General features: G+C 34.1%; 1 protein-coding gene across 2 annotated transcripts in view; it reads left to right on the top strand.

Moving 5' to 3' along the window:
- Positions 1 to 18,923, top strand: part of LOC106670192 (neuropeptide F receptor-like) — a 381,879-nt gene extending 362,956 nt beyond the window's left edge. For both annotated transcript variants that reach the window (XM_014400295.2, XM_014400297.2), the window contains exon 4: positions 16,919 to 18,923. In XM_014400295.2, the coding sequence (XP_014255781.1) occupies positions 16,919 to 17,274 (356 nt within the window). In that variant the 3' untranslated portion in view covers positions 17,275 to 18,923. The remainder of the gene's footprint in view (positions 1 to 16,918) is intronic.
- Positions 18,924 to 24,634: the final 5,711 nt, after the last annotated feature.

Here is a 24,634-nt window from a genome sequence, read left to right as displayed (position 1 = left end):
TCCGGCATCTTATAACATAACACAAAATAAAACCAAAACAAACAACAAGCCTTCAAGGACTGTTCCAGCTTTATTTTTGGTTCTACCAATCGTCACGCGCAGCATTCCCGAAAAATTAACGTTTAACATGGTAAGAAAAAAAGGGGGCGTTCACGATCTTACTGGACATTTCTCTATTCGAGTTAACACTAGTTAACATCTTACAAACATCGTGACCCTATTAACATTGCACCAGTCACCGTTAAAACTAAGTTCAATGGAATGTCGTTCATAATTTGAACCAAGTTCAGAGAAGGGTGCGTTGCTCGATCACCGTTCAACTGAACCTAGTTCAACCACTAGTTGGGAGAACTGGTTGTAGATTCTTTGTATCTACTGATAGGGGGCGTCGGTGGCAGTTTCAGGCGTTGATACGGCTCTTGTCACTGTAAAGAAAAGGTCCCGGGTTCGACTTACAAATGGACTTTTTTTCAAAAACACCGGCACCCGAGGGTTCATACCTCCTTGTAGTTGAAATGCCCTCGTAAAAAAAATAGGCAGAGATAGTTTTTATTTATTTATTTCATTGGTTGTAGTACCACATTCCGTAGAATTTTATTTAGTGTTTTTGTGTTTGTACTTACTTTTACGTTCTAAAAACCCTTCCTTTGTGTACCACCCATATATGTACTTATGTATGAATATACAGGGTGAATTAACTTCTATATACCACCCATTTAATTCGGAAAGATTACCTTTAGCAAAAAATGATCTTATACAAACCCCAAGTTCTTTTCGCTAGCAGTAGGTGGTAACAGATTCAACATAAATTTTTTGTCCACCTGGGAAATGACACTAACTTCGTTATTTTAAATGAGAATCCTATTGAACGATTCGATCCTAGAGCTTATTTCATGCCACTTTTACTGAAAGGAAAATCTCGATTGGATCGACCATTTCTGAGTTATGCCCGACGGAAGAAGCGTGAGTGGGTGTGCTTCTTGTAACAACAAATGGCGCACCATTTATTTCGAAAACTTTTATGTCTTTATACTGTGCCTTCGTGCGCTGAAATGGTCGATCGTAGAATCAAATTGTACAATGAATTCATTCAAAATAACAAATTGAGTGTCTTTTCCCAGCTAGATGAGAAAGTCACGTTAAATCTGTTACCACATTAAGTTGGGTTTGTAGAAGAACATTTTTTGCTAAAGTTATTCCGAATAAAATGGTGAACTATAGAGGTTGATACACCCTGTATGTTTACTAACGAAGAAGTTTCTTTAAGGCACGTTCATACGATTTAACTTTTGTTGTTCAGATTTAGTTCAACTAGTTTATAATTGCTTTTGATTGTAAAATAAGTAAAAAACAAATATAAAAAAAAACCTCAAGTGAATTTGAAGTTGATGCTAAAATTATTAAAATTTTATCGTAGGTATTATTTAACTTTTGAATTGCCTTATTTATCACGGTAAAAACAAAACATTTGCCTTTTGCCTCGGATTGCAGGCAATGCTGTGTCATTGATATAACTACAATGAAAAATTTTGCTAAAGCTTATAGAAGTTTTCTAAAATAATTATATAATATACATATAAAAGGAATAGACATTGGGGGAAAAAAAACTTTGGTCTTTTGTCAAAGAAATGTAAATTACCGGATCCAATATTGCAAAATTAAGGTCTTCGGTACAAAATTTATAATTTCACGAATCTCTCGACCTAGCGTTGACACGACTTGATCAGTTTAGATATATATGCGAGATAAAATGGGTTCTAGCGCAAAATAAATACAAATTGCCCGACTTACTATTCCTGATTAGAAAAACAAAATCAAGACTTTTAGAGCAATGTTGGTTTTCAAATCAAAAGTTAATCAATTTTTACTGACAAGCGTGAACAAAAACATAGAATGTGGAATCGTGAGAACACGCCTTTATCAACAGAAGGTTATGTTATTATGAAATGGAAGTCGTTCATCTCTGATCACCGTTTAACCCACACTCGACCGCCGATCGGATTTGAACCAGGATCATCGATTTGAACCAGGATCATCGTTTGAACACGGTTCAAAATAAATTGAAAAACGGCTATTTTTGAGTTGACCTAGGTTCAATACTGAATTGAGTTTAAACCAAGTTTGTGCAACGGGTCCTTAATGGGTTGCACCTCTGGTCGGCCGGCGGAACAATTTTCTCCTCTTCGACCACAAATATGCTTTCCATTTGCAGCCGGGTTTCGGAAATTGAAATGATCCCGCCGTGAAAAGGCATCGACGTCTATTGCAAATGCAATTATATCTCGGTGAGCAATTTCAAATGTTGGGGGGGGGTAAAGGTGTTGTTCCTTCCTGGCAGCAAAACGGAATTATTTGATATGATCGACTCGGGTAAATTTCATTTAACGAAACACTTCTAACTTTGATTAAATAGCGTTTTTGATGTGTTTTATTCAATTTGCAACTCTTTGATGAGTACACAAACAGCTTTATACTATTTGACAATTTACAACTCTCTTTTAAGTTAACGTCAACAACAGACGGATCCTTAGATTACAATTTTCTGATCAAGAATCGTATCATGAAATGTGTGTTGATTAGTGACCGTTAATCCATGATTGTTTGGAAATCGTGAGATGCGGTCTGGTGTGACGTAGGTTTCAAAAAAACATTTTCTTTATCGTGCCAACGTTTCGATCTTTGTTGAGATCATCTTCAGGGCCTGGGATTTACAAACATGTAGAATGTGGAAAAAAGTGAATTTATATACGGCAAAAAAAAATTTTTTATGTTCAATCTAAGTATTTCAATATCTCACTGGCACTCTCAACAGGAAACGCAACAATGGCACAATTACGCAGAAAATAAACACTTTGAGTGAGTAGAAATACTTTGATTGAATATTTAAAAAAATATATTTTTTGCATTGAATAAATTCTCTTTTTTCCACATCCTACATGTATTTGTTAAATTTAAACAATGTTTTTCAATCCAGGCCCTGAAGATGAACTCAGTAAAGATCGAAACGTTGGCACGATAAAGGAAATGTTTTTCTGAAACCTACGTCACACCAGATCGCATCTCACGATTTCCAAACAATCCACGTATCATGAAATGACATTTGTAAGTCGGTCCTTTTATTACGACCACAACGATTAACCTCACAATTAAAATTGTAATATTAAGCATAAATTTGAACAAAAATAAGCGTTTATTATGAGTTTATTAATAAATTTGAACAAAACGAAAGTTGTTATATACATTGATTTATAAGAAACTATTCTTATATATTAATTTAATTACTGCATTTGTAGTGGCCAGGCAAAAAAAAATGAAAAAGCAACGGCATCAGCTAAAAAAATTTATTTGTTAAAATAATAGTTTCCAATTATCTCGCGACAATTCTTTTCTCAGCAGACGTGATGCACATAACAATAAACCAAAAAATTGAAATTCCTCCTTTTACACCGGGCTCATAACTTCAGCAGTTATTGGAAAACAGGCGGACTCCTAAGAGAATTTACAATTATAAGAAGAATGTCACTAGTACTATCTTGAACCGGCACTGGTTCGTTTACACCCACGAGTTTTAATGTCACTGAAACTGGTTTACGCTTTGCTCCATGTTCAATGAGAAAACTGTCAGATGAGGCGCATCTAAGCGCACGAGTGTAGACGGACCCAGCGCAAGAGAGAGTGAGAGAGCGAAAAAAAGCGCGAGGAAAATATAGAGAACAACATATAAACTTTTAAGAGAAAAAAAAGACTAGATAGGCAGACGTACTGGACCAAATCATCTCACAAGTTCTTAACGATATTAACGGTTTCAGGTCTGAGGAACATGGAAAGTGAGATCAAGTCACATAGGGATTGTTAATTGTTGAACAATTGTCAAAATCACCAAACTATGTATAAATGTAATTAACGGGGTGTCAACTTGCTACTGGGTCCGCTGGTTTTCTCGAAAACTAGTTGACCTAGAACTAAATAGATTTTTAGCATGACCTATACTTTCACATATTATATTAATTAGTTGTTGGCTGAATTTCAATTTCTTAAAAACGAAATAAAAATGGACGTTTTTAAATGTAACCTACATTTTCATTTGCAGTTTGTTCGATTTTATAAAAAATGGCAAAAACTATTTTAAAATCCGTTTATATAGTGAAATAAATAACGCATTAAATCAGATTCTGCACAAAAACCTCGCCATTGTTTTTAACTCAAAAATTAATTTTTGTGAGATTTTGCTATTTGGTTTACCTAAGTCCATGAGAATATTTTAGAAGGCATGTTTTACAAGCTACAAATTGAGTTTAATGAACCTTTCATGAGTAAAGAGGCGATATTAAAAATCTATTATAATTTTTAAAATATATTTATTTTATTCGTAATTAATAATGTTCTTGTAGTAATAAATTTCTGGAATATGACGACTGTTGCCATATCATTTCTTTTTTCTTGTTTTTTTCATTTGTGCTTATTTCAAATACAAACTTTTCTCATCTAAAAAGTTTTTAAACACAATCTGACAAATGAGAATGCATATTAGCTATTCAGCTCACGGTGAGCTAGAGGGGGAAATGGTTACCTCGCCCACGATTCCAGAAAGGTCGATTCAAGCCCATTAGATGTACTCCAATTAGAAAGATCTTTATGGAAATAATAATCAATTTTGATAATTCACAGCAAAACTTGATATTCTTCTGTTGAAAAAAATGAGAAGAATGATTAACTTTAGCTGCTGATTCAATCGTCAAGGTTAAAAATTTATAGAGTAATAATATCATGTGATCATTATATCAGAGGTGAATTTACCTGACAATTCACTAGATAATGGTTTTGACAAAGATAATTCCCAAACATTATGTGCATTATTATCCATACTTATTTAACCTTAGCTTCCTTGTGGAGTTTCAATCTTCATGGAGGTCATTAGACAGGTGAAGAAATGAAAAGACTAATTGTTGGGTTCACCAAGCTTTCGGCAACTTATATTGCCATCATCAGGGCTTTGCCAAGAGTGCAGAAAACGATTAGCATGGTAAAACTATTGTAAAAACGTCTTAGGTTTAAGGTTATGAAGCACATGGCCAGCAAATTACATTTAACATGGTGAAAACAGTCATCTCGCTAATAAAAATCACAGTCCAACCAGAGGCGACGTTGTTTGTCGCTCTCTCTCTCTCTCTCTCTCTCTCTCTCATTAATTTTAATCCTATGTACATAGCCTTTATAAATAGCTATAATTCTAATCAAAATACTCTGTGATCATAAATGTTACCTATAAGAAATTGCTAGTCAGAACAAAATTGTTGAACCACAATCATATGGATTTTTATTAGCGAGATGACTGTTTTCACCATGTTAAATGTAATTTCCTGGCCATGTGCTTCATAACCTTAAACCCAAGATGTCCTTACTATAGTTTTACCATCGTTTTCTACACTCTTTGGGAAGCCCTGATGATAGCACTATAAGTTGCCGAAAGCTTGGTGAACCCAACAATTAGTCTTTTCCTTTCTTCCTGTCTAATGACCTCCATGAAGATTGAAACTCCACATAGATTATCTGCAGGTCGATCAACAAACATCATATCTTAGCTTCCTTGTTCTTCAATACCATTTTGCCGAGAAGCTCCAGTTCATAGTATCTCCCCGACAAGAGCTTGGAGAACCTTTGACGGACCTGGTAGCCGGTGCAGACAAGGGTGGCAGAGCCGCCTTGGCCTTGAATTACCCCAATCGCATACCAATTTGCTTAAATCACCGTGTAAACCACGAAAAAGACGAGCCCTCGCAATACGAATGTCTTGGTTTGGACAGAAATCCACCACATAGCAGAAGGTAAACAAAGTTCGATGGACAGCACAAGATGGTCAAATGGTTTGCCTCTCCTTGATGGCCTCCACATTAAATTCGGCGTTACCGAGACATTTTAGACTCTTTAACTTCTGGGCATATCTATTTTTCGTTCCTGCAACTATTTCCGCGCTCAAGAGGAAAAGGGAACATATACAAAAAGCTTCCCATTTTCTGCTGAATGACGTACGTCGTCACATAAGCTATGATCAGGGAGCCAGCAGATTCAGAGACTAGCGGTTCGATTTTATCTTTCTATCTTTTATTATTTATTATTTATCAGGAGCTAAAAAAATCTCTTTAAATTGAAACAGTCAATCTATATTTCCAATTCAAAATCCCACGCGGAAGAACACATTTCGTAAATATTTGGTGATGTTAGACTGGAAAAATCACTGAGTATCGGTGGAGATTAAATGAAATAAAATAGGGCGATGTTGCACGATTAAACATAGTGAAAGAAGTGAATAAACTGTTTTATAATCCTCAGTGATTTTATTTAACCCATAACACAATTAATTTTAATTGAATAAAAGTATCAGGTTTTTTTTTTTAATTTAAGGTTTTAAAAATGTTTTCAAACGGTACAGTTTAAAACAGATTGTTTTGAAAGCTGTAAACCATGAAGCACTTAAATAGTAGTTAAAGCTGGATTCTCTTATACAGTACCTTTATAATTTAGGATTATTTTACAGGATTTTGATTTAAAATTAAAATTAATTAATGTGCATGATCAGGGATCCAGGAGACTCAGAGACGAGCGGTTCGATTTTATCTTCTTATCTTTTCCTTTTTCGTTTACTTTCCGTTTTGAACTTCTTCTTCATATTTTCTTTTCACTGGGCAGCTAACGTTCGAGACAGGTGAGATTATGACCAAATTTCCCAGTTTTCTCGTATTTTATAATTTCACAGATACATGGATATGATATTAATAAAATAACCCATTTGAATTTAATCAAAGATTATCTTTGTTAAAATAATGTTCAGGCATGAAACATCTTTCCAGCCTTGTTTTATCAATGTTAAACTTTATTATTAAATTTAAATAAAATCTTTCATTTCTTCACATGTCATGTTTTGAAAGATATGAATTCCAATATTATATGGTTTTGTTTATTTAGTTACAACACTTGAATGTTGAAATGATATATGCGGAAATTTTTTTATCATTATTCATAGTATCAGTAAATATGCAATTAAGTTCAGAATGACGGTAAACTAGAATAACTAAGCTTTTTTTTTTTTGAAACACCGTACGTCGAACAAAACAACAATTTGCCAACAATTCGGGCCAAAGTTTGTAAAACTTGTTTCGCCCTTTGTACTTTATGACTTGAGCATAAGAGGCATTCCACGAGAGTAAAACTAGTCCTGCCGGGTTTTAGGTTCGCCTAACACGTTTAATTCGTGACAACAGATACCTCAGGTCTGCTATCTTGAAGTATTGCGTGTCCTTTTTTGTCCAGCTTAGAGTTTTTTCTTTTGGTATTATTATTATTTCAACATTAACCATGAAATATCTCTTAATTAGGTTAAATAATTTTCTGTCTGTATAAAGAATTTATACTAAAAGATGCTGATGAAGCTAGAAATTGTCTTGAAGTTTACAATGAGCTGTAATACTTTCAGGCGGTATACTCGTTAAAAAAAAATATCGGATTAGACCGTACGCTTTCATTAGGATGAGCTTTCCGGTAGTTGGAGATTTTGAAGTAAAAATCTGTATGAAAATAATTTTTAATATTTTCTTTGCAAAATTTTCCAATGTTTATAGCAAAATACATCTTCCTTTCACTCTCTTTACTGTTTGTGTCCATCCGTAATAATTTCATCCGTTTTTAAACCTTTATATTATCCTTCATAAATAAAACATTACGTCAGGTTAATTCAAAGCCCCGGGGTATTGTTTAAACATTCTGTCGGATCGGTATGAAATTGTCCAGAAGGATCCTATTTGGCAGAAAGCCGGCCCAGTGGGTTTAATGCTGTTCAGGGCCTCGTGGCCCCCATTGATAATGTCATAATAAGCCCCGGTCAGAATGAAACCTCCTTTCATTCCCTTCAATTGAGCTCTATTGAAAATTTTGTATGAAAGTATAATTAGTCCATTAATTAAAATGTAATACATATTCCATCAAAAGTAGTGTAAGTCTGTTGTAAATAAGTCACGTCACAACTCTCCTTTATTAATCCCAGCATAGTTTATGTGAATTTTCATTTTTTCAATTCATATTGTAACTCAATTCAGATTAAATAAATAAACTGTAAAGTACCATAATTGCAATTAATAACAAATAAAGTAGTAAAGTCATCAGAATAAACGCGTCCACCATGCAATCTAATTCAAAAACTTAAACAAAATTCTTAGTAAGTACTTTTCAGAGGAGGTAATCATAGTGAATCATAAGAAAGAGTGATAAGACTGCAAGCATCATGAGTCAATTTGTCTTATTCTATGTTGTATATATAAATCATATTTTCATCAAATACGTTTACTTTATGTCTAAAATATGTTGAACTCTTAGCAGTTAAGTATGTACACTAAAAAATAGGAACAAACATTTGAACTGAAGAGATAATGAGTAGATGGCACCACATAAGTCCTGCCCTACGTGAAGACAAATAACACTTTTAGCAAATAAGTCAAAATATCTATTTGAATTAGTGAGATTGTATGTCGCAGAAAACAAATATTTCTAATAAAGTATAAATAAGAGCACACCCTCATATACAGCTATATTTATATACAAAACTTTGTCAAACTGGTGGCCATATTCAGACCTGGTTTTCAGAATAAATCAAGAGAAAAAACATTTACTCTAAACGAATAGCAAGAAACTACAGTTAGATTCCTTTCCAGGTCCCATTTTACTCTCACTCTGCATAAATCATAACAGTAGCGAAATATATCATGATTTCATGGAACTTTAAGTATTTCGGTTGTTAAGTTGAGAGAAAAAAGTCAGTGTCACGAGCGGGATTCGAAGCCACGACCTTCGGTTTGATACGCCGCTACTCTACCATTTGAGCTTGTCTCAATCTCAACTTAAAAACCTTAATTAATTGAATGATATTAATTGCTCAAGCGGACCACGAATTTAATGAATTAAAATGAAGTATACATCACTAAAGCTCTCCGTGGCCATTTCACTTGTCGCCGAGAAACAAATAGATTACACGACATTTAAAAAATGGCAAAAAGGAGGGAAAATTCAAAAGGTGGGGTTGAGATGGGAAGTATCCGAGGGGATCGAAGTCACGATAGCTCAAGTGATAGAGTAGCGGCGTATCAAGCCGAACGTCGTTGGTTCGAATCCCGCTCGTGATCCTGCCTTTTTTTATCTCAACTTAAAACCTTAATAAATTGAATTTTAAGTATAATAAATATTAAATTAATAAATAATAATACAATCAAATACCAATATAACCAAAACAGACTGAGAAGAATGCAAAGATGATAGACAAGAATGCAAAGACTCAAGATCATAAAGGGATACCAAACCATCTCCTTCCAAGTCTCATGTACTTGGTTTAATGGTACACCTCCTCTAGATATATGCTTGGAGAAAATATCAGATTTATATAATATCTTAAGAATAGAATGAAAAAGATATACCCAGAATTAGACATGCCAACACCTGTAGAAAAATGGGATCAACCGTCCAAAACTATAAGCGCTAATCTGCAACCAACTGACAGCAGCTACTATGGCATACTTACAGACGGAAGTAAATTCAACAGTGTAGGATGTGCTGCAGTGGTACTGGCACAAGGATCGGAAGAACCAATTTTCATAAACAAAAATAAAATTATCGGAAGACAGCTCAAAATCTGCGGCCATTCTGAAAGCTTTGAAATGGCCGACAATAAAGGAAGAAGAGAAAAAGAATGAAACCGTCCTAATTCGGATTGATAGCGAAGTTTAATTGGCTGCAATAAAAAATTACAAAAACCATTTCCCATTGCCAGTACAGACCAGGAAGAACATTTACGAATTAATAAAACATAAAAGATGAGCAATATCCTGGGTAAAAGCACACGCAGAAAATAGCCAATCAAAATGCTAAAGATTACGGACGATACGTTCACACCTGAGAAGGAAAGAAAGGCTATTTGTGCAATACAGAACCAAATTAGAAAAAGGACCATCGAAAAATGTAATCAAGAATGGGAAAACAGCAATAATGGGGGAATGGACAAAAAGTTTCTTTCGTCTGTCAAAGGTAGAATAACAACTGACATCCAAATAAATTTTAAAACAACACGGACACTTTCAAACCACGGCAAACATAAAGCGTACCTTAAGCGCTTTCGTTTAGAAGAAGACGACCAAGGCAGCTGCCACGCAGGAGAGAAACAAAATCGGAAACACCTGACATACGTGTTCATTCTATGAAGCGACAAGAGCACCATAAAATCGGTCGAAGAAGGCGACAGCGGGCCTTTAACTCCAGAAAAAGTAATAGGAAAACATCCAAAAGTTTTATTAATTATATAAATAAAATGGACCTCAATTAAATTTAATACAATGTAATCATAATTTTTAACTAACTGCAAAATCTATCTATGTGTTTTCTTTTTGCGAAAATAAATGTTATATATGTAAATAATTGTAATTGTGCATTATATTTTATTAATCTTTATGTAAGGTATTGGTTGAAATAAAAAAGTTAGTGTCACGAGCGGGANACTTTTTTATTTCAACCAATACCATACGTTAATTGTAAGAAGTTTTGGTCAATCGGACCACGAAATATAATGGATTATGTTTTATTTAAAATATCATTTGAATATAAGATACAAATCAGGTGGTTTAAAAACAAGACACTAGCAAATAATTAACATACTGGCTGGCGACTACAAGTTTACTATTTAGCTGAAAGGCACTCTGAAACGGCTTAACCTAAACCGAATGGTGATTTCCCCATCCAGGAAGCTTAAACACAACGAGACTTTTTTCGATCTGTTTCGAGACAAAGTTCGCCTCCGTTTTTGAAACATGTTTAGTTTAGTTAGAGGAAACCGTTGGGAAACATGTTTACGGTATTCATTCACCAAACAAGGCAGGATTAATTAAAAACGTTGGGAACTCGGCAGATGAATTTGCCCAGGGGATGCGGATAAAAAAATCTCTTTGGATTGAAACAGTCAATCTATATTTTCAATTCAAAATCCCACGCGGAAGAACACATTCGTGAATATTTGGTGATGTTAGACTGGAAAAATCACTTAGTATCGTGGGGATTAAATTATAAATAAAATAGGGCAATGTTGCACGGCTAAACATGTAAAAGAAGTGAAATAAACAATTTTTTCATCCGTAAAAAATCCGTAGACGGTTTTATTTAACTCGTAACACAATTAATTAAATTTAATTGAATAAAAGGATCAGTTTTTTTTCCAATTTAAAGTTTTAAAAATAATTACAAACGGGACAGTTTAAAACAGATTGTTTTAAAAGCTGTTAAACATGAAGCAATTAAATGATAGACAAAGCTGGATTATCTTATCCAGCACCTATATAATTTAGAATTATTTTACAGGATTCTGATTTAAAATTAAAATTAATTAATGTGCATATTTTACCACATCCACACATATACTGTAATTAGATACACAGAGAATAGTTAGTACTTATACATTGTAAATAATCAAAAACGGTTTCTTTGTTTTGTAACATGTCATGTTTATAAGTATATATAAAATGTTGAAATGAGTGTGTATGGAAAGCCAGCGATAACAGGCGGACCATTGTAATACATACGTATCAATAAATCACGCAACAGCTTGTACGACTGATACAGGTGTCATTGCTAGAAACGACTATTTTTAAAATATTGCTCGTCGTTTTCAAAAATATAATAATCCTGTATACATATATTGAAAAAGATTTTATAAATTGCGTTGGTAAACTTTTCAAATCGTCTTCAAATATATTTAAATTTAATAAATTGTGTTGAAGTACAGAATTTTTTTACAGATACTTCTGTGAAATAAAGTATAAGAGCATAACAATCACAGTTTCAATTTAGTTCTGTAAGCAAAAAGTCAAACTAAAATAAAGGAATTTTACTTTCTAAGCCTAATTAAACATCTAATAAATATTTTCATAACATTTGTAACAAAATAGCATAACAAATCATTCATAAAAATAATTATGTATGTGAAAACTAAAAAGAATTACTTGGAGTACTATAAGCAAAAATATACTTTTTAAATATTTAGAATTCAAATATTTTTTTTAAAGCAGCATCCGACCGCTTATCATTTCAGCCCCGAGCGCATGCGAAATATTCCAACACACATTCAATATGCATTCACACAAATAAATACATTCACATCAACATACAATGATTACACTCATTCTGTTTGGTAGATGGATTGCTCGATATTCCTCCATCTACTTGTTTCCTACAATAAACTAATCTAAATTGGAGTCGATGTGGTATTTTTTTAAAATTTCCGCTATCGGCCCAAGTCTTACACAAAACCTGAGAGGCTACTTCGCCATCAGTCCTTCCCCATTCACACCAATAAATACATTCACTCATACAAGGTACAGAAGCACATATTTTGTAGGCTATATACAATAAAAAATTCCCAATTCCCCTAAAAAGCGGAACAGGGGATCATTAAACTCGTTACCGTGTCCGAGAACCATCCTTTAATCCGGCGGCATGCTACACGCTCTATGTATGGTGCAAAGGATGACACCCCTCTATTATGTGAGACACATCGAGCAACCTTTCTCTGCTTAAGAGGCACCTGCACGGGCTTTGGCCCAAAAGCAGGTGCTTGTGTCAACCGGGTATGGCCAATCCTCAATCGGGTGGGACGATCCCTCGTCTCCAGCTCAGGTTCTCTGAAGGCCATCTACCGGTCGTGCTCTTTACTCTCAGGAGCCTCTCCGACGACCTCGCCCACAAATCTTTAGTATTTTAGCTAATTTATAAGCTCATTATTTTTGTCTTTATGAAAATAGTTTTGTTATGAAATAGTATAAACTGTTGATATGAGATGTGGTTATCGCCAATACGATCAATTCGTGGTTCTTCGTTTGCACAGTCATTACTTCATTTACACGATTTCCTGCCACCCATCAATTAGTTAAAACATTTATTAATATTTTAATTAAATTAATAAAACTATTCAAAAAATTGATACATTGTTGACGCCTGTTATGTGATGAATCTGAAATTTAAATGTTAAAAAACACAGGGGGATGATTTTACCTGACATGGAGAAGGCATTCGATACAGTTTGGCGCAAAGTATTATCTCCAGGCTCACAAAATATAATATCCCTTGCTACATTGTTAGGATTATATGATTAGCCAAAGGGCAGAACATTTAGAGTAACGCACACGCGCGCGCGTGTGTGTGTGTGGTATTTAATAACCGTTAATTAATTATTATTTAGAGATCGTGAGATGTGGTCTCGTGTGACGTAGGCTTTAGAGAAACATTTTCTTTATCTTGCCAACATTTCGGTCTTTATTGAGATCATTTTCATTAAAGATCGAAACGTTGGCAAGATAAAGAAAATGTTTTTCTAAACGTATCTAACACCAGACCGCATCTCAAGATCTCCAAGTAATTATTAATTAACGGTCACTAAACTCCACACATTTCTACAAGAGAAGAATGAAGAACAACATGGGATTCTATGAGCAGATTTCAATTATATAATGGGGGAAAACTGAAGATGACCTCAATAAAAATCGAAACGTTAGCACGATAAAGAAAATGTTTTTCTAAACCTACGTAACACCAGACCACATCTTACGATCTCCAAATAATCATTTAGAGTAAACTCGAATAACCTTGTCTCGCCACTGTGTAATATTGATGCTGGGGTTCCACAAGGTTCAGTTCTAGGGCCAAATATATTCAGCATAAATGCCCTCCCTTGACTTGACTATACATTAGCGATGAATGTTGACGACAGCACTAAAATGTTCATCGTGGAAGTGAGTGGTATCACTAACAAACTGAAACCTACACAGGATCGTTAAGTTTTATCACAGATGGAAACTAAGGCTGAATACTAAAAAAACAGAGGCTATTCTATTCACTAAAAAAAACTATACGAATTGGTGATTCAATTATTTATTGTAGTAATAGTGTTCAATACTTGGTTTATACCTCGATGTGTAACTTCGGTGTCAACACTCGCAAAAGTTGACAAAGGGAAATGGGCCATCAAAACTATTTCCTCTTTTTGTAGTGAATCAGGAATGAGCCTCGAAAATAAGTTAATTATCTATAAAACAACAGTCAGACTATCCTGTTATCCGCTTTTCAAGTGTGGGGTTATGCGAGTAACACCAAAGTACATTGCACACAAATAATTCAAAATAAATTTTTAAGATTAATAAGTTCATCTACAAGATGGACTCGTATGAACTGTATGAACGAAATTGTAAACATCCCATACATTAAGGTTGAAATTACAAGCTACAAACATGACAGTAAAAAACATAGGCAACTATCACTCTCCAAAAATTGGAAACAGAGACGGAACAAACACATTTTAGTATAAGGTTGTTGTATTTATTTACAGATTTAGTTATTCTAACACTTATATATCTATATTAATTATTTAATTATTTTATCAGCTTATGCTTAATTATACAAATACTCAATTAATTATACACAAATTTTCGAAATGAAAAATTTGTGTCACAGGCGGGATTCGAATCCACGACTTTTGGCTACCATTTGAGCTACCTCGAATGAAAGCTACATATAAACGGGGAAACGAAATGAAAATTTTGTGGCATGGGCGATCGAAGTCACGATAGCTCAAGTGGTAGAGCAGGGGCGTATTTAGCCGAATGTCGTGGGTTCGAATCCCGCCTGTGACAAAAATGTTTCATTTCGAAAAAATTCTGTATAATTAATTGAGTACTAATCTATTTATTAATTAAATTATTTATATATTTATTAAATTAGTATTAGATTAGTAGTTGTAATAATATTCTAGTTAAACAACGGTTCTGTGTCCTATGCCTGTTGTGTAAATATTTTTATTTTTATCCTATTGAAAGTGTTTTTTTCTTAATAATTTTTTCTCCACTTTTTATTTATTCATGTAAACTAAATTTGAAAACTCTTGTAAATATGCTAGTAAGTATAATGGCCTTAGCCATTTTATCTTGTATTTCCTTTTTACAATTGACGTAACATATCATGTATTAAATATACTTTAACTAACTAATAAAGAATAAAAAATTAAAACAGTAATCTGTAATTTGATCGTTTCTGATCATCTTAGTTGATCGTCGCTGGTTTTGTCTGCCAGGCACGATTCGGCATTTCCCCCTATCTTTAACCGTGGATTATCACTGACGAATACCAATTTGTCGTCGTCATGACATACTGCCCCCTTTCGGAAAAAGTAAAAATCAATACATTTATAAATAATTATATAGTAGTTTTAAGTTTTAAAAAAATGTTAATGATACGTATACACTTAAAGCTGTGAAAAACCGGACACTAAATAAGCGACCTGATTTCGCCTTGTGAAATCGAATCCCAATGACATTCGTTAGTTCAACATCAACCTTCTTATGTTCACTGGAATTCCTAGCTGTTTTTATATTTGTCTCCAATCGGATGGTATAAAAATTAATTATTTGATTGTTTGGAAGTCTTATGATTCTTCCTTCTTGAAGGTGGGATAATAGGTCATCTCAAAAAACCACAACCAGTTTTTATCCACAACGTTTCGGATTTATTTTAATCCTTCCTCAGGTGAGTTAACGCCTGTACACAGAAACAAATATTTTTTTTGTATACATTTTTATATCAACATGATTATCTTTGTTTCTTCTCTACTTACAATGGTTAAAAAAGTGGTCGTCAGTCATTAATATTTTATAACAATTTATTTTGAAAAAGAGCCAGTGTGGTACTTATTCAGACTAGAAACAAACGTTTTAATGTTTTGAACCTGACTAGGCTCTTATCACAACCTCTTATGTGACGTTCGACCTCTTATCAACATCTTATCACAGACCAACGAATCAACATTAAAAATACCACTCAACAGTTAAAATTGCATTTTTCTTATAAATCTATTTTTAAACAACAAATTTTATTTATTTTATTAACGATATTTTAACAATTATTATCACAACTATCACACATTTTAAGTTTCATCCAGAGTTTAAAATTGACTAGATTATTTTTATATATTGTTTAACAAATTAAATTAGCAATCACTTATCATATCACAGTCTTGACGGTAATTAACAGACAGTTTATCTTTTTTTATGTAAAGGTTAATTACNGAGAGACTAGCATTCTAGAATATCAACGTAGTATATATCTGAAATCAGAGAGTCAGTAACCAGATCGAGATGCTCAAATGGCTGCAGTTTAAAACAAAATATGCGCGAAAGAAAAGAAAAAGATGGAAAACACGTAGAGGGCCGGCGATGACCTCAGCTGTTTGTTGGCCCATAAACTTCCCACTTATTATTATTCTAGTCTGAATAAGTACCACACTGGCTCTTTTTTAAAATAAATTGTTATAAAATATTAATGACTGACGACCACTTTTTTAACCATTGTAAGTAGTGAAGAAACAATGATAACCATGTTGATATAAAAATGTATAAAAAAAATATTTGTTTCTGTGTACAGGCGTTAACTCACCTGAGGAAGGATTAAAATAAATCCGAAACGTTGTGGATAAAAACTGGTTGTGGTTTTTTGAGATGATCTATTATCCCACCTTCAAGAAGGAAGAATCATAAGATTAACTGTTGAGGTCGAAATATAAGAAAACATTGTTTGAAAGTTTGAATAAAATGTTAATAATATGTGATGAGAGGTCTCTGAGGTCATGAACCTGTCCTTGATCGTCACCCATCATCTAGGTCTGCCCATTCTTGCTGTTTTTTGACAGACGTGATTCGACATTGCGCTATCTTTAATACTTGGTTTATTGCTGATGATGGTGAAAGAACAAACCAGTCAGAATGGACAGACCTGTTAGCTGAGATAGTTATCATGTGACATTTATAAGAGAGTATTTTAATTTCTTACAATTTACTATATCTGCTTTCAGGTGTAGCGGTACTGTTTGCTGTTAGCTGGTTACCCCTTGGACTTTTCTCCCTCTGGGCCGATCTTCTCTATACAGCGGATTCGGCCAAAGAGACCAGCTTTTCACCCGAGAGCTTTTTCGTCGCTCTTGCCGCATGCCACGTGATCGCTATGAGCTCGGCCGTCTCCAACCCGATCGTCTACGGCTGGCTCAACTCGAACATCAGGAGAGAGCTACTGCAGCTCTTCTCCAGCAGTTGCTCTATGAACGCGATGAGAGAGGGGAACGGCGTAGGTCCCACTTCGACCATGATGCTATGCCAAAACGGCCAACGGGCCCAACACCAACCGCCAGCCACGACATATTCCGCCCTGTGAATTCGTCAAATCTTTCTTCGAAACTTCTGTGACTTAGCCTCTACTTATCCCATTCACATAATTAATTCCGGATAGTAACAAGGAAATCCAAAATCTGTTCACGCTACCAAGAACTTGTCTTAACATTCACCGAATACAAATTCAATAGAATTCGATCTAATAAAGTAACCCCAAACCTTACAAAACCACCCTAGATATTATTCAACGAAATAAACAACACATTCTAAAACGAAGGAAAACAATAACATTTTTGTTCAAAAGAAACTCTTTGGATATTGAAAGATAAATGTGCACTAAAGCATAGAGCCATTTGAAAAAACATCTAAAATAGACAAGAGCTCTTAATTAAGTTTTAACTTTTAAAGCTGCAAACTTTCTTAACAATCGTAAGTTTCCTACGGTACAGGCGATGTACAACTTTTGCTTGCTCCTTCACTACGGTCTTTTGCATTTGTGATGGTAGAAGCAACCTCTCCAGCAACTCGGTTGTTTCCCTGCCTTGTTTAATGGATGAGAAAACAAGCCAGACAAGGAAAAAGCCCAAAGTCAAAAAAAAAGTGAAAACCCTATTTGTATATACGGTTTTACTAATTTTTTTAATATAAACAACAGTGCAAGAAAATAAATAAATAAGCCATGTGTTATTTATTTATTTTTTTGTACTTTACCGATTTGTGATATATGAATGTAATTGGTTATACAGGACATTGTAATATTTTTTTTTATCGTCTGTGAGTTTGGAATTTCGAATTTGATATTTCCGTATGTATATAATATAAGAAAAAACATTCTGTATAAAACTCTGTTGCTAATATTACACGCATGTATTTGTAATTTTATTGTCTATATAGTTAAAGCTTATAAAATTAAAGAATTTAAATATTTTTTTCAATTGAGAAAAAATATAGAGGCAATTTTATAAATCGATCATTTAAAAACTATCAAATCTGTTCTGTAACATGTATTTAGAGACAATACGATTTTATTTTTAATACTCATTGTAAAGAGCTTAATTGTTTATACATTTTAGTAGATATGTAAAATTAAAACCACAATACGGTTTTACAGGCAAAAAAAGAATCAGAGAAAGAACTCCCTTTCTTTTGCTAAAAAATATTAATAATTAAATCTAGTCAAAATGGTTTGTAATAATGTAGTAAATCTTTCCATTTGGAAAGGTACTAAACCTGTGAACACAACAGCAGAGGAAAAACTTCCTCGAAGATGCTTGAATATTTTTCTATTCAAAAACTATACATAGGTTTTGTCAACATGTGATGGTAACACGATCGTTCGAAAATGTTAATAGTGATTTAGTATAGCGTAAATTTTAAATGTGGAAATGGCCGGGTTGTGAGCCATTGCCGACTGGGAATGAGCCACTCCGCGAAGCCCGACCTAGGCCGGGGCCCATTTGCTCAACATTTTGCTTAATCCGGTCCGGAAGGGTTCGCGGTGTCCCTATCTGCAATCTTGCTCGACTTCTCGGCGCATTTCCTTACATCATTCTATGTAAATATGTACCATATTGGAAAAGGGTCTATGATAAATATATGTGTACATATTTTTGTTTCTTACAATTTTAAATGCTATTTACAGTGTGTTAAACGCTAAATGTATTGTTTATATCTCAAATGTTAAAAAGTGAATTTTATTATTATGGAATATGTAATTAGAAGAAATATATAAAGATAATATTATATACATAACAAATTTTTTTATTGCTTTTCCTTATTCTCGTCTGCAGCACTAGAAATTAGCATAATGATCACTGTCTGTTTGTACAAAATAGAGCTCCCCGATAAAATTAATAATCACTCCCCTCCAACTTGCAGTTTAGCGTCACTTTCTAGGTATATTTGGGAATCAGAAATTGTCAAAACTCTCAAATGGTGGAAACACTTACCAGCCCAATCTTTGAAAGCCAACAGCAGCCAGGATAAAATTATTCAGAAATCGTGAGATGCGGTCTGGTGAGATGTAGGTTTCAGAAAAACATTTTGTTTATCGTGCCAACGTTTCGAGCTTTAGTGAAATCATTAAATTCACTAGTTTCGTGGTTCGCTTGACCAATCAATATCTTACGATTAATTAAGTTTTTAGTTGAGATAAAAAAGTCACTGGCACAAGGGGGATTCGAACCCACGATCTTCGGCTAGATACGCCCCTGCTCTACCACTTGAGCTATCATGACCTCGATCCACTCGGACACTAACTTTCCATCTCAACCCCACCTTTTGAATTTTCCCTCCTTTTTGCAATTTTTTAAATGTCGTGTAATCTATTTGATTCGCGGCGACAAATGAAATGGCCATGGAGAGCTTTAGTGAAGATATACTTCATGTTAAACTTATTAAATTCACTAGTTTCGTGGTCCGCTTGACCAATTAATATCTTACAATTAATTAAGGTTTTTAGTTGAGATATTCGAATCTCGCTCGTGTCATTGACTTTTTTATCTCAACTAAAAACTTTAGTTAATTGTTTCGATCTTTATTGAGATCATCTTCATGGCCTGGGATTCACAAACATTGTTTAAATTTAACAAATACATGTAGGATGTGGAAAAAAGTGAATTTATACAATGCAAAAAAAAATTTTATATTCAATCAAAGCATTTCTACTCACTCAAAGTGTTTGTTTTCTGCGTAATTGTGCCACTCCTGCGTGTCGTGTTGAGAGTGCCAGTGAGATAAAATCCCAAATCCCAGGCCCTGAAGATGATCTCAATAAAGATCGACACGTTGGCACGATAAAAAATGTTTTTCTGAAACCTACATCTCACCAGACCGCATCTCACGATTTCTGAATAATTATCGACTAACTAATCACCACACACCAGAATAAAATTTTTAACCTAATACCCTGTAAATACAATTAATTCGTGTGGTTTGAATAAAGAACAAAGAAAGCCGTGCTTTTAATTTATTTGATTCATATACATTGGCAACTCTGCTGTCAAATAATCTCCATGCAAGAGGGTTGTAATGTGTTTCATTTGAAAGACGAAAGATTTTGTTTGTAGCGTTTCGAATGTATTTAGACGTTATAATAATTAAAATTTTATTATTGCAAGTGCAAGAACACACGTCAGCTCCATTAAACGGGACAGGTGTTTTTGGCGTGCTGAGGCGATTTTGTGACGCTTCTGCTTTGATGCAACTTGCTCTCTGGGCATTTTTTATCGGGCGATTTTTTGTTCGTTGGTGATCGAAAAATTGTAGATGCCTTACATAAGAGCAAGATGCATTACCCTTAAAACGAGAACAGTCCTTTTGCAGCTTTGGGAGAACCCACGATCTTCTTCGGCCAAATAGAAAGGTTCGGATACGGAAATGGTATACAGTTTACCGTGGTAAGTGGATCTCCTCAGAAATGGTGTATGAAAGGAAGAAAAAACAAAATTTAAAATAAATCAAATCTTTCCAATAAAAAAATACTACAAAAGATATATACATAAAATCGCAAAAATAATCATAAAATTGTTCACTAAACGCCACTCATCTGAGATACAAATTATTTTTTTAATTTTAGGGATAGTTAAAAAAGAAAACTGCGTGTTATCACGTGTTCGACCAATCACACCATCCTCAGAGGTTTCGATGACTCTAGACCTTTGATGTGGGGCCCTCCCTGGTGGACTTCGAAAAAACTCTTCAATATATACACTATACATGTTATAAGTCCCTTGACATAATATTAAAGGCAGCTCTTCCCAAAAAGTTTTTTTGGCTTAATTGTAAACCTTCTTTAACATTTTCGTACAGTTTTGCCGACCAGTGTTTACATAATAACATGGAACAAGTTATGAAGGTACAACCCAATTTCTGTCCTCAAATTAAATTAATTAGTTGTGACAGCATAATTACACATGTAATGGTATTGCATTTTAACATAATTAACATATAAATTACAGGGGCGTCGGTGGCCGCAACGATTTAGGCGTTGACACGGCGCTCATCACTGTAGTGTGAAGGTCCCGGGTTCGAATCCAGTGGCCCTGCATTACAAACGGGCTTTTTTTCAAAAACACCGGCACCCCATGTTGCAAACCCTCGTTAAAAAAAAAATAATAACATAAATTACATAAAATTTTATTATTATTCAGAGATTGTGAGGTGCGGTCTGGTGTGACGCAGGTTTTAGAAAAACATTTTCTTTCTCGTGCAGGTTTTCTAAAACCTACGTCACACCAGACCGCATCTCACGATCTCCGAATAATCACTGACTAACGGCCACTAAACACTAAACATAAAATTTCATAAGTATAATATCAACAAGAACCCATGCAAAATTATATCTAGTTGTGTCTGTCATAATGACATCCATATAATAGTCGAATTTGGATGGTTGTAATCTTTGTGATTCGTTTCGGGATGCTTAGCCTAAAATTTCACATTCATACGTCCAAAGAAGACGTATAACCACTAGAAACATTAGACTTTTAGGTACGATATGTAGCTGTAGTTTAACGTCTATAGCTAAGAGAATTTTTAATTGCGTAGTACGAAACCAGAGATACTTCTCGGTCTGCCCTTGTGGAATGTTTTGGCCGGTTAATTCGGTATGGTAAGGTTTCGTCAAGCGTGAATTTTATTAATTTAGCTCTACTATCATTCCTTTTAACTCGCCAATTTCTGGACCATATACCCACAATTTCTGCATGGGACTGAATGTTTTCTGCTGTTTCTTGGCATGTACTTTTGTTCAGGATAAGTATGTCGCCAGTAAACTTAGCAATATTACTTGCAAGAGACGGGTAGTCAGAGGAATCTATTAAATATAAGTATGGCCCTCTCCAGCTACCCTATGGTATCCCCGTACTTTCATTACTGGCACTGAATATCGCATTTCGATATTTTACCGCAAAATTTAATCTTTTTAAAAATATAGTACCTACTCACTGTTAGTTGTTTTCAACGATCTGGATTTCAAGCTTATAGCTCATCACCAGGTTGTAAGCTCCTGCAACCTGATGATGAGTTACAAGCTTGATATTCGGATCGTTGAAAACAACAAACTGTGAGTAGGAACTATCTTTTTAAAAAGATTGAGCAACACATTCATTTCACCATTTATCATTTCTATAAAGTACTATTTGACTGTTCTCTTCAATGTGTCAGGAAGTTGAGATTTTATTTTGGAAGTACTACCTGATGCCAAAGGATTGTTTTGTGTTCCAAGACACTTCTTTACTTTCGAAAGCATCCAATATTTTATGTTATTCTATGCAACTGAGTGAGCGAGAAGAAAACCTCACAGTGTTTCCGGTATTTTCTCTTTTAAGTGTTCGTGTAGATATGCGACCATCAATAGCTCTAAAATCTTTGAGGATTATGGAAGCAAACAATGCCCTAAGCTATTTAGTTCATTCATTTGCTTGCCCGACTTATATACCATTGTTATGATTACATTCTTCCAGGCAAATAATTCTGCAAGGTTTAAAAAAATATAGGCTGATAGAAGGCGTAGTCTTATAGATGTATCCAGGCTGAATGCTGCATGCTGCTGAACGAACCTAATAGAAGGATAACCACACAGTCGCTCTCGCTGAGTAAATCAATTAATGTAAGAAATAAGATAATCTTTAAGTAAGGCATTGGTTGAGATAAAAAAGTCAGTGTCACGAGTGGGATTCGAACCCACGACCTTCGGCTTCCCAACCCCACCCTTTGAATTTTATATCCATCCCTTTGAAGGTATCTCAGCCAATACCTCACTTAAAGATTAATTAAATGAAAAGAATTTATTTGGTCAATCGGACCACGAAACCTAATGGATTTGTAAGAAATAAGAATAAAACAGAGAAATAATGCCCACACAAAATAGTAGAGTAGAACCAATTTTTTTTGTTTTATAAAAATGATAGCACTAAAAATAAAATTATTTTGAGAAATGAAAAAAACTATTTTTTTTAAATGAGCACCAGGATGGTTTATTTTTAATATATTTATTTTCTACCTTCTTGTTAGGTCTTACAAATTCTAAATAAGATCTCACATTTGTAGCAACTTTTTTTATTGAGGTCTATCTTGCTTTATGCTTGTTTTCACTAATCCAGAATGCCAAATATTGAGGCCAACATAAAATGTGGTAAATTGTACCATTCTTTCCCTGTTATCACACTTGTCACTATTTCTGGGACGCAAATAACGTGGATTATTTTCTATTTAGTTTATATGTCATCCTTTGGATTCAAAGGCAAATGCTAGTTCTAAAACTTAGAAATTTATAAAAATGGCATTTGGCACAGCCGTCAATAAAATCGTTTTCGTCGTTTATTGTTCTCGGACAATAAAACATTAAAGGCCCAAATGAAAATTTACAGATTAACACCCGATTGCGCCGACGGAATTAATTACTAATTATTCAGAAATCGTGAGATGCGGTCTGGTGTGATGTATGTTTCATAAAAACATTTTCTTTATCGGGCCAACGTTTCGATCTTTATTGAGATCATCATCAAGGCCTGGGATTTACAAACATTGTTTAGATTTAACAAATACATTTAAAATGTGGAATAGTGAATTTATACAATGCAAAATATATATTTTTATATTCAATCAAAGTATTTCTACTCACTCAAAGTGTTTATCTTCTGTGTAATTGTGCCATCCTTGCGTGTCGTGTTGAGAGTGCCAGTGAGATTTTGCTGTTTTATGTTTATATACGTTGGATTTTGAAGGGGTGGGGAAGGAAGTCTGTATAGAAAAGACATTTTTGTATAAGGCAAAATCCTAGATACACAACTAGATATATTTTTGCATGGGTTCTTTGAGGTGAAAAGAGCCGACGAAGGGAAACAATGTGTTGGTAATGGTTCGGCCCGATTATCCTTTCAGGATTATATAGAAAGGGATAAATAGGAAAAGGAAAGCTAAATTGTTGGACAATTAGACTATAAAAAATATTTGATGTGTGGAATGTAATGATATACGTATGTTATCTATATTGTATTTGATTAATGATATTGGCGTAGCTGAGACTGAGTTTACATGTATCTGTTCTGTAATTGATGCTGTGCTTATCTCTGTTGAAATAAACCATTTCTAAGAAATTACTTTTATGTTTTTGTTCTGTATGTAATATTTTTGGATTTTTGAAGTCGAAATTGTGTTGGTGTTCAAAATGGTAGGTAGCGAGTGCTGTAGGATTTTGCTTGAGTTTTTTGCAATCATAGATATGTTGCTTTACTCTCTTGTCCAGATATTGGGATGTAAGACAGATATAAGTTGCCGGACAGTTTAAACAGTTGATCTTGTAGATTACGTCAGATTTATTTGTTATTGGTGTGGGATCTTTAATTTTGGAAAAAAGTGTTTGGATTGTTTTATAATTTTTGAAAGCTATTTTGAAGTTA

The sequence above is a fragment of the Cimex lectularius genome, unplaced genomic scaffold (assembly GCF_000648675.2).
Source record: "Cimex lectularius strain Harlan isolate CLEC.00 unplaced genomic scaffold, Clec_2.1 scaffold134, whole genome shotgun sequence".
Lineage (NCBI taxonomy): Eukaryota > Metazoa > Arthropoda > Insecta > Hemiptera > Cimicidae > Cimex > Cimex lectularius.
This window is presented reverse-complemented; position numbering and strand designations above follow the sequence as displayed.